The sequence below is a fragment of the Drosophila teissieri genome, chromosome 2R, assembly GCF_016746235.2.
Source record: "Drosophila teissieri strain GT53w chromosome 2R, Prin_Dtei_1.1, whole genome shotgun sequence".
In the NCBI taxonomy this organism is placed as follows: domain Eukaryota; kingdom Metazoa; phylum Arthropoda; class Insecta; order Diptera; family Drosophilidae; genus Drosophila; species Drosophila teissieri.
In genome coordinates, this window is record NC_053030.1 from 22826795 (window position 1) to 22838675 (window position 11881).

The following is an 11881-nucleotide window of genomic DNA, read 5'->3' on the forward strand; positions in this document are numbered from 1 at the left end:
GCATTAATTCTTTTTCGCTTTGTCGTTTATAAATTTGCTTTTCGTTTCGGGTTTGTCTTACTGTCAAATTGTGTCAACACGGCCGCCTTGCGATTGTCTGGGCTCCTCCACTTCTGCCCCTCTAATCGGCCAACTGTCGCGCCTGGCAGCCCCAAATGCATTGCCATGTCGTTTATGTCGCATCTGAAGACGGAGGACAGAGGACGGCGGGTAGAAGACAGTGACTAGAAGACAGCGGACAGAAGACAGCGGACAGAAGACAGCCCAGAAGAAAGACTGCCCTCCGTATGTCCCTCTGTCCCTTTCGGCCAATGGTGCGTCTCTTTCGGGCCTTCTGGTCTTCTGCGTTTGTCGCCTAAGGATGGCCGACATTTAATTAGGCATTTTTTGGCAGGGCTTTTACATCGAATTGTGGCTAGGAGCTGGCTAATTGCAGATTGGTAGCTAAACTGTGGAAATTAACGTGCAAGCTGAAAGCAGGAATCAAATCAAATCAAATCAAAAGGAAACGCAACTCAAATCGCTTTTGTGTATATGGTAAATTTTATTTAATTTATTTAGATTTGCTTTACAGTTTTCTTGGTTTGTGTATATTTAATTTACGAATATATAAATTAAAATGAGAACATTGCGTTGGCCTTACAACTAATAGCATTCATATCTTCTACGCTCTCGGCAGCGAACTCGTGGAATTCGCCAAAAACTATTTGATTTTGGGATGGACTCCTTTTGGGGCTGGTGCTGGTAAAGCGTTGCTTGATGCTCCGACTTAAGAACTAGAGATTTGCTAATGTTGTGTGTCAAGCGGGGCTGGGCGTTGGAGTGGAAGTGGGCGTGGCATCAATGAATCAATGCAGCAAGCCATCAAGGCATCAAGCAAAGGGCGAAGCCGCACACCATCGAGAAATGTACACATTTGAATTAGATGTATAAATAGTTAATAGGTTTGATGTTTGTATTTTCGTTCTTCTTTCCTGCGTGTTATTCTCTTTTTACATTATTATATTTTTAACATTTTTCTTTGGCTTAACTTTATGATAACGTATTATGGTAACGTATAAGATTATGTATAAAAAACGTGCGAAATATATGTTACAGTCGTTAAGAATTAAGTACAAAAATATGCTTTACAGTGATAACAAGAAATGGGGCTAGAGTAAATGTACAAAGGAATGCCAGAGCGATCGGCAGAAGAGTTTTGGCCGCCACACGATGCAGCGGCCCACCAACTGCGGCGACCGCTTCATCGTCTACGGCCAGAAGACTGAAGTCTGAAGACAGAAGACTCAAGACTGAAGAGCGAAGAGTGAAGAATGAAGAGCAGGAGGAGAATGGACTTACGAGCTACCCACACAGCATTTGAATCTTTGATTTAGCAGAGTCTCCTCGCACGCACACACTTGCGTGCTGGAGCACACACACTCGAGCAGTCACACACACACACAGAGATACACTCACACAGACACACATGCACACAGGACACAGGACACTAGCTGCGCGGCAGCTACAGCGAGTGCTCGTTGGTGTTGAGGAAGCTGCGGCAGACGCGACTGACTTCGGGATTGGCGTGGTTCATCAGCTGCATGTAGATCTGCTTGTGCAGCTGCAGCTCGTTGGTCATCTCGCCCAGCTGCCGGATGAGCGCGTCCTTCTCCTTCAGCAGGCTCTTCACCCGCTCCTCCACCTCGCGGGAGCGCACCTTGGCCTTCTCGCGGCTCTTGCGCACCGCAATGTTGTTGCGCTCCCGCCGCCTGCGGTACTCGTCCGTGCCCTTGTCCACGTGCTTGTTGCTGTGCTTGCGGTGCTGCTGCTGCTGCTGGTGCTGCTGGTGCTGCTGCTGCGCGTGCAGCTTGCTGTGCTGCTTCAGCAGGTTGTGTGCTCCTGCGGCGGCCGCCAGGTGGGGCAGGTTGTGGTGCGCCAGGACGTTGGCCGTGGTCAGGTTGGTGAACTGGCTGCCGTTGCTGCTGCCCGTGCTGCCGTTGCTCCCATTGCTGCTGGGCGTGGTGTTGCCCCCATTGAGTGGGTTGCCGCCTCCGGACAGCCCGTTCGTCCCCGATCCGTAGCCGTTGTAGAGGCCGCCGCCGTTGCCCATGAACGCGGCCTGCTGGCTGGCCGCCTCCTGCAGGTGGCGCCGGTACTCGGGATCGATGGGCTCCTCCTTGATCGTGCTGGAGTCGGAGCCCACGGAGCTGTTCTCGTCGCTGGAATTGTTGTAGGTGGCGTGCACGGGCTGCGGCATGTAGGCCAGCGCGCCTCCTGCCCCCCCGCCGCCGCCCCTGCCCCCGTAGCCGTGCTGGTTCCGCAGCGTCTGCTGCTGCAGGACCTTCGCCGCCGCCGAGACCATGCCGCTGGGCGGCAGAGTGGCGGAGAGGCCGCCCGGACTGGTCACCATGTCGCTGAAGATGCCCAGCGTTTCCGTGTCCCTGAACTGATCGTCGATCAGGTGCTGCAGGTCGAGCGTGATCTCCTGGGTGGTCAGCTCGTCCAGGTCCGTCTGGGTGGTGTACTGCTGCAGCATCTGCTTCTGCAGCAGGTTGTTGTTGCTGCCCAGGGCGGCGACCTGTTGCATCTGGTGCATGGCGTGCTGCTTGACCAGCAGTGCCGCGTCCTGGGACGTGTTGTTGTTCGCATCCGTGGTCTGCTGCTGTGGTTGCTGCTGTTGCTGCTGCTGCTGCTGTTGCTGCTGTTGTTGCTGCTGCTGCTGCTGTTGTTGCTGCTGCTGCTGTTGCTGCTGCTGCTGCGCCGTGGACATGGCCGTCAGGGTGATCTGGCCAATGGTGGCCTGCTGCAGCGGAGGCTCCTTCTTGAGGTCCAGCTGGGCCAATGTCTGAACGGCATCGGCGTACATCTGCGGCGACTCCATGTTCAGCATTTTCAGTTGCGCGAAGGAGGGTAGAATCTTGATGCCTTGTAGAGCGTTAATTTTGGCTGCTTTTTAGAGTTCTGATTTTGGAATAAACTTGATGGGTTTGGCGCCTAAAGCATTGCACTGAGGTAAGTGGGTCTTTGGAAATGTTCAACGCGGATATCTCGCTAATCCGTATTCGTATCCGTATCCGTATGCTTCATCTTAGGCTGCCTAAGTGGTCACTGCAGCCGAGCATCGTAGCTTCCGTAGTTTCCGACTTTACGAGTTTACGACTTTCCGACTTTTTGACTTTCCGATTCTTTGCGCAAAATATTCAGTTCAGTTCGGTTTATGTTCAGTTTAGTTTGTTTACTTTTGTTAGGTTTTTGTTAACTCGAAACTGCAAAACTGCACTTCTCGGGCCGCACGCGTTCGAACGACTGAAGTGCCGCAGCAGTGATGCAACAGATTTTATACGAGACGGCCTGACGACTGCCGTTCGCTGTGTGTGTGTACGTGTACGGGTGTGCGTGTGTTGGTGTTAGAAACGCTCCTGAAGAACCGTTAGCTGAGCGAGCTTTTCTTTGATTTTCTTGGCCAGCGGAGGAGAGCGCGCGTCCGTCGCCGACGAGTGGTAAATTGTAACTGTGACAAAACGCGAACGCGAACGCGGCAAAGTGAATAAGTGAAAAAGTCTTTGGCGCAGCGACGCAGGCGAAGAAAAAGAAAATGAGCGGCCAGCGCATGTAACACACACACACACACACACACCGCATACCGCACACCAGCACACGCTCGTACCGCTCCCCAGCGAAGCCGAAGCCCCAAAGCGCCGACGTCGCCGTTACAGCAAAAGCAGCACAGCTCCGCACAGCACGAGCAGAGCAAAAGCAAAGCAAGAGCAAAGCACAAGCACAAGCAAACAAGGCAACTACCTGTGGATGAGAGCGAGAGCCGCGATCAGGTAAAAAAGCAAGAGTTTTCCCAATCACTTTTACTCTCGTCGCAAGGCAGTTCACTTGGCCAAGTTCTTGTGTTTGCCGTTTGCTTTTCGCTTTTTACTTTTTGCTGCTGCGGGCCAAAAGCCCCACTGCAAGCCACTAACCAGGCAGCAATGTGCAGTTGGAGCCGAGGCATTCGTGATTTCTAGAGGTAATTCTTCAGTTTCTGGAACTTGATATTACAGGGATTTAATGAGAATTGGTTATAGAAACATAAATGTTATTATGTTTCTTATTTCACAGCTTAACTTTAAAAACAAATGCTGATCAAAAGGAGTTGCTTTATCCAGACGCTTTTTTAGCACTTGGTGCCAGTGATAAGCTGATGCACGCAGCGCATTTCGTGAAAAAACTCAATGCGATTCGCCGATCGCGTGACGTCACACAAAGGGAGCCCCCAACGGCACCCACACCCACACAAGCGCAAGCGAGCACACACACCAACAACGAGCGACGTCGGCAGCGCAGCCAGCGCTTTTTATTCCTTGGCTCTCGCTTTCATTTTCATTTTGGTGGCTTTTCGCTTTTCGCTTTTTGCTTTTTGGTTTTCGGTTTTAAGTTTTTGCTTTTTTGGGAGAAGAGCAGCAGCAGCAACAGCAGCAACAACACCACGCCCGCACACACCGGCACTGCGCTGCGTAGCCCCCCGTAACCCCCGACCCCCATGTATCCCCCAATTTGGGGCCTTGCCCACTCCGATTCGTGTTTGGGCTTCGCCTCGCTCTTTCGCCTTAGAAATACAGAAACGCAGAAACGCAGAAAAGCAGAGATACAGAAAAGCAGAAACACAGAAGTGCAGTTGACTTGGAGCTGGGGATTTGGGGATGGGGGGCTTGGGGATGGGAGATTGGGGCCTGTTTTTGGCGCGCATGCGTGACTTCGCAGTCGGAACGCAACGCATCGGGGAGCTTTCACGTAATAGGCAGCGATGTCTTATTAAAATTAAGACCGTGTTATGAAATTCATCAAAATTAGCACGCCTCGTAGTTTTGTTTATTTAAATGCAGCGATTTGTGAAGTCGCCTCCCTCGGCGCTCTTCTCCACTGGCGCTCTTTCTCTGCTCGCCTCCCGGGTTTTCGAGTCTGCAATTTGGGTCAAGTTGTCGTTTACTTGCCGAAGGTGCGCCCCTCTTTCGCCGCCTCTTTCGCTCCCCCTTTTTTCTGCCTGTGTATGTACCTTTTGTTTACCCGGACCTTATTAATCATACGCCCCGTGCGCCGATGCACGATAAGAGGGTATTCCGCCGTCGATGACAGGACAGCCTCTCTGCCGCGCTTATCAGTCATCAGCTATATCAGCTATTGCAGCGAATCGGATTCGAATATCGCCCATATCGATGACTCCATCGAGATTGTGCAAAAGTGCTTCCTTGTGCGTCCACAAAGATATTCGTATTTCAAAACGCTCTCAACTGCACCCTTATTGTTCTTGGGGGATTGCATTGTGGGGTGTTCTTGCCCAAGAACTGATTCCACATCGATTGATAGCGGCTCCGTCAGCTGGGAAAGGTGATGAAATCCGCCATTCAAATGAGGCAAGATCGATTCCTGTCCGCCTTATCTTATCAGATTGATTATGGGGAAACTACTGGTTTATTGGCTTTGGGATTAAAGCTTATTTACTGGCTCCCCTTATTAACTGAGAAGATCCAAGGTTCTTAAGCTACATAGATTTATGAAATTACAAAATATAAATGATTAGAATAGCAATTTTGAAGAAGTCCACAATCGTTTTTAAATCTGTATATGTAAGTTAAGATAAACACTTAAAATTAATAGTTTCTTTTAAAGATACAAGATAGTTTTTTTCCTTTAGGTGAATATGCCAAATATGAGCCGTGATAAGATTAGAAATGCAAATGCTATGCGCCCCCAGAAATTTCCCTTTGTTTAACTTGAGTAAGAAACCATAGATGCTGGCACAAATCATAAATATTTACCCATTGATACTAAACTGGGAGAAAGTCTAGCAGATAAAACACCTCTTTATCACCTTGATCTGTTTAAGCGCTCCCCCAGCTGGCAATCGTAGGCGTGTTTATCTGCCGTCGACAACGACCACGCGCAAAGTGCCTAAGAGTCTTATTTATACTCGTATATTTTGGCAAACGACTGATAAGGCGGCCAAGAGCCGCGAATTCGTAAACAAAACAAATACGAGGAGTAGCGGCCACAATTCACAATTCACAACTCACAGCCAACAGCAAAAAGCAAAAAGCCAACTGCCGTTCGTTGCACTCTGCAAAAAGTCGTCACAAAGTCGACACATGCGAAAATCCGAGTGAACTGTGTTTATAACTTGGGAGTTTTGGCCAATGATTTCTAGACGGCGTTGTGCTGTGCTGTGCTGCGTTTTGTTTTGATTTCATTTTATTCGCCAATATCAGTCACCTTATCTCGATGACGCGTAGCCAATTCTACAATTCTACGCTGCACTTCCTTAAATTCGAGCCCCAATCGAAGTGAACTCGAGTCTTTGGGTTTGGGGTTGGGTTACTCACTCGTTCTTTTCTCACGCCCCTGTTTATGAGAAAGACCATCCTATGAAGGTGGTTTGTTCTGCTGCATTTAGTTTTGATAGAATAGCTTTTCAGTTCCATGACTACGCTGCTGCATTGACTAACCGCCGCAGATGAGTTCATACTTTCGACAAAACCCAGTTAGCGAAAACTCCGGCGATTTCCACCTAATTGCAGTGTACTTAACACCATTTAAAGTGCAGCCAGTTCGACGACCCCAAACTCTTTTCCAAAAGGGGATTCTCGTGCTTTTGTGCTTCACCTCTGTAATTCTGACTCTACTTCCACTGAAAACGAGCCCGTTCCCTGTCACCGTGTGCTGATGAGTACAGAAATAAATAGCATTTAATGCTGATGCCAGGCGATTCGGCAATGAAAGTCGGCTCTTCGGCGAAAACTTTTCGCTGCCTGCTGCTTAGAAAAGTCTTCCCAATTAATAGGAGCGTGAGAATAAAGCCCGCGAGCCATCGAGCTCAACCAACGACTCTAAAATATTTCAATGAATAATATTTTTAAAAATAAACGTTTAAAAAGTAGCTTGTAAGTTTGTTTTATTTATCTTAGAAAATTTAAAAGTTAAAAATGATAGAATACTTCACATACGTTAGCTAACTGTGCTCTTGCTACTTTTGCTGCTAATTTTCGAAGCAATTTTCAAACTGTGCGTTAATAGGTAAATTGCGTTTGAAAACTTTAAATTTGAATTCAAAAAGCTGTTACAAACTCAACTAATCGATAGGCGTACAAGCATATTCAACTGCTTGCTAAGCAGGTTGTCCGATAGCTTGTGTGGCGCCATCTACGCAAGCAGTGTATATGCGGTGGTTTACTGCTTGCGAGAGGTTACCTGCTTGTCAGTTGGCGCCAATTCGTGCAATTCAAAATCAGAAAATATGGCGAGTAATATAAGAAATCATTCGCATTAGAAAAGTAATACTTAGTAAACAATAAATAAATACCAAAGTATTTTGTGCAGAATCGAAAGGAATTTGTAAAATTTCATAAGTAAATTGTAAGCTGAGCGTTGGTATTTATTGTTTGCCTCTCACCTTTGCGCCCATTTCCATGCCCATCGGCCGAAACTCGAAAATACGACGAAAAAGCATCCCGATGCCCAATGCCCAATGCCCGATGAGCCGACAACTCATCCTATGGGATGCCTAACTACCTTTGGCATGCGATCGATGGCCCGACGACAAACGCATTGATTGAAATAGTTTATTTGCGGGCCAGCGGAGCTCGGCTCTTGGGCCCTCGATTGTGCTGCCTTTTTGTGGCTTGCTCATATTATTTGTGATGTTGGCAGAGCGCAGAGATAATGATGACGAGCTGCCAGCCCGGCCAGAGGCTAAGGAGCCTGGCCAGGAGCTGGTCCACCACCCCCTTTCGCAGTCTGGTGGGGATCGGTGGGGCACGACTGATTGGGATGCCTGGTGAAGCGACGTGCGCAGAATTGACATTTTGTGTGTGCATTTGTGCATTTGTACATTTGTGCATTTGTGCACAGTGGGCGCGATAAGGTCGCACAGTCCGCTTCCAGGCGACTCCGTCCACTGCTCTGATTTCCAGGCAAAAGTCAAAGCCGGGCACAAATTAAAAATGCCCCACAATTGCCGGCGAACGCGAACGCGAGATCGAGATCGAGAACGAGATCGATCGATCGACAGCACTGGCCTCTGCCAGTGGAATTTTCATATGAGCGCTTGATTTCAGCAAAATTACATACTTGTAATTTTAAAATGCTGCCGAGTGCCGAGAGAGTTGAGCAGCAGCAGCACAAAAAACGCCAAGCCAAGCATCGCCAAGTCCAGGAATTTTAACCCCAAGTCGCACTGCCAGTCTGAATCTCAGTCCGAGTCCCCATCCCCATTCCCAACCCGATCCCGATCCACAGTCATCGTCTTCGAACTGATCACTTACGCACATTTTATCACAGCCAAACTGGAGACATCGCTGAGTGAGCCTCCTCCTCCTCCAACTCCTTCGGCTGGCTCCAATCCCGATCCCCTCATGCCCTCTTTGGCTTCTGCGCAGCTTGACAATAAGTGGCTCCCAGTCAGGTGGAGGGATGGGGATCGAATAGCGGCTACCTGTTAGTTTAAGGATCTTTACAAGTTGTTGCAGAATCCCAGCTCCAAACTTCTGCAGAATGAAGGACATATCACTGGAGTACTGATAGATACTTCGATATAGGCGATTTCTTCCAACTTTAAATGAGCATTGAAGTGTCATATTATTTATGTCCGGTCCAAGCTACCCCACATACCCTCTAGTTAGCGGGGAGGAAAAAATAAGTTACCGTTCTACGCGCTGAAATTTGTTGTGCCATCGACGATCCATCGACGAGCAGATCCCAAGCTGCTGTTCTCCACCGTTGGCAGTTGGCAGTTTGCAGTTTTCAGTTTGTTTTCCGTTCTGATGGCCTCAGCCTCAGTCCCAGCCTCAGCCTGGGACGGTCCTCCGTCTCCTTGTCTACCGTTGTTGTCAGTTGGAGACCGAGTACAAGCAGCCGTAGATCGCTGGCAATCGATCAAGTATTTCGCGTACATTATCCGAGATGCGTGGGATAATTCTGTTCTAATTTGTAGAGGCTCCGAGTGGCAGTTTGACTTTGGGCTTTGGTCTTTGGGGTTTGGTCTGGACTTGGGCCAAAAGCTGCTCCACCGAGAAGCCCACTTCCATGCGAGGCACGCACCAATCTGCGCAACCTGCCTTTTGATTTTCATAATTAATATTGGGTGAATTGAAATGCGCGGAAGGCGAGGAAGTTGGAGCTGCGCGGTGGTCGGGGGCGAAGAACTTCCTGCACTTGTCACTGGTCGCCGAGAAAAGACACACACCACGGCACCAGCTGCATGCAAATGAGGTGGACTACCGGACTACCGGTAATCAGGTGAAGCGGTCACGACCTGTTAATCGTTTTATGATTGTAGCGGTGCTTTTGTTTCCTGTGCGCGAACGGTACTTGCACTTCGGCCCAAAAGCACCTCTCGAAACCAAAACCAAAACCAAGACAGGGAACCGAAAACCGAAAAAGGGAACGGGGATCAGGGAACAGAGCACCAAGAACTGAAACCCGCAGCTTTTCCTTTTGTTTTCGCGCAGGCAGCCGCAATTTTATTTAAATTGTAACACAAGCGGCCAGACAATTGCCCCGAAGCCTCGATCCTGATTTCGATTCCGATTCCGTTGCCGATCCCGATGCCGATCCCAATACCGGTGCCGATGCCGATTCCCAGCCCAATCCTTACTCCCTACTCCTTATGCGTTATTCATGAGGCAAAAACATTGCGATCGCCTGTACCAATTGCCAATTGGTTCGACTTTTGAGCTGGCGTTGGCGGTTTTCTCTGCCGGCTTTGTCAATCTCTGGGCTTTGGCTTAGTGCGATGGAGTTGGAGCTCCAGTTGGAGTTGGAGCTGGCTTGGTTAAGTGGTTCATTGTCACCCCAGCGCCCAATTAGACACCTGAGCTGCTCAGCCACTCGCTTTCGGGCGATCATGCGTCGCACTCATGTGCCACGTTCTTGCATTCAATCAGATATACTCGTATTCATTGGCCCATCTGTATAAGGAGTGTGCTCGGTGGTTTGTAGGTAAAGTGTGTAAATCAACCAGCTTGCTGCGCAGATAATAGATATTCTATTTTAAATGATACCTGGGGAGTTTTACTTACTTTGCTGAGTTTGCTCATTACACTTCTATTTGGTATCTCAAGTGCATCTTAGTCAGTCATTCGAATGACTGTCAATACCAAATACCATGCCATCCGAATCTCAGTCTTCAATTCGAATCCTAACACAACATTTCGCAGATACTTTCCCACATGACCAAACTGAAAAAGACAAAACAGCAACAGAAATTTACATATTTCGACTATTTAAAACACTTTGGCTTTGGCTTAAGGCAAATGCCCAAGTAGCGCTATAAATAGTAAAAAAGTCTATATATATAAAGAAATACACATATGCGGCTATGGCTAGCTGCAAAATCAAAAGTTGTTCGAAATCGTAAATGGAACAAACCGTTCCTCTCGAGTTATAAATATATTTGGGAATGGGAATATACCTATGCCATCCCAGCGCCTAGATGATCTGTCCACCGTTTTGAAGGTGAACTCTGCAGGATTACATAATGCGGATTCCGAGGAGCAGGAGTATCTCCCTTATCCATCTCATCCCTACTTCACTCCTCTGGAATAAGTGCACGTAGAGCGGCAAGCGAGCGCTGGCAAATAATTAAGTATTAGAAATGTTCAGCTGAGGAGAATTCCGCGGAAAGTGCGATGGCAAAAACTACAGCATGTTGCAGTTGTTCCCAGCTGGCCAGCAGGCCTCCTGGCCAACAGTTCTCCTCCAGACAGGCTGACGATCGCCTAGAAAGACAGCCGCACTGGAGCCAGCGGACTGCCGACTGCAGACAGCCGACTGCGGAGGAGAAAGGGGCGGAGAAAGGGGTCTAGATGGCTGCAGACTCTGGAAACCCCAGCATCAGTCTCAGCATCAGCCTCAACCTCAACCTCAGCCAACTAACCAATTAGTAAGCGCTGCACAGAACGCGTCTACAATTGTGAGAACCTTAGACCAGGCTTGCAGGCCAAGAAGCCAACAAGCCAAGAAGCCAACAGCCAGCAGGCCGTGTGAGTATGATGAAATGTCAGCAGGACCAGGAGCTGCAGCGAACTGCACTCGGAGAAATACTTGGCAGTACCGAACTCATCCTCAGCTGGCAACTCACAACATAAATAAAAGACGAGGTAGAATATAATACAAATTACCAGTAGAATGGTTAAGAGCCAGAGATGCATATGTCAAATGGCTGTGATGAGCCATCCTTAACTCTAAGGCCTGTTGTGAGTGTGCTAGGTTTGGGGAAATCGGAATGCAAGTTGTTAAGATATATATATCCAAATCCCAGTGACCTAGGACATCCATAATTCGACTAGAACGAAAGCGGCTGCCGTTTTCCCTTAGTGTCTGCAGATCGGGTGCCCGCTGCGTGGATCGATCCTTATATGATCCGCTGGCAGCGGCAAACGTTCTATTTTGACAGTCATTATGATTAATTTAAATCATTAGGCAGCCCGGGCAGGTAGACAAACCATCGAGTTCCTATATTCCATCTAATTAAATGCGAGAGGAGCGGAGCAGCCGCTGGCTGTGGTCCTGCTCCTGGATCGGAGTCGGAGTGGGCCTCGTGGAGCTGGCCACGGGACCTGGACTGGTGGACTGGTGGACCAGTGGACTGGTGGACGGGAGCCGAAGACCTGGCTTATTCGCGGAAGAGACAAGCTGGCGACAACGACACCGATGGCTGGAAAAGGCAACGATGACCATTTGCAGCTGGGGAATGCATCATCTTCGATCGCGGATCGGGGCGCAGTGAGTGTATCGATTTATCTGCGCTACTACTGTATACTACTACTATATGTTATATCTGCTGCTATCTGCTAGTCGCTGCACGTGGCCATGCCCACTCCGCCACCGCGCCACACCGCCCCTTGCCCCTTGCCCC

The 11881-nt window shown here is 48.9% G+C and overlaps 1 protein-coding gene across 1 annotated transcript; it reads right to left on the bottom strand.

Moving 5' to 3' along the window:
- Nucleotides 1-572: 572 nt before the first annotated feature.
- Nucleotides 573-3462, bottom strand: LOC122613363 (CCAAT/enhancer-binding protein). The gene has a single exon (XM_043787504.1). It carries the CDS (start codon nt 2870-2872, stop codon nt 1505-1507), a length of 1368 nt encoding a protein of 455 aa, XP_043643439.1. The 5' UTR covers nt 2873-3462; the 3' UTR covers nt 573-1504.
- Between the last annotated feature and the right edge of the window lie 8419 nt (nt 3463-11881).

Bases quoted from the DNA above. Each gene is read 5' to 3' on its own strand.
- LOC122613363 (XM_043787504.1), bottom strand. From the start codon at position 2,872: ATGCTGAACATGGAGTCGCCGCAGATGTACGCCGATGCCGTTCAGACA.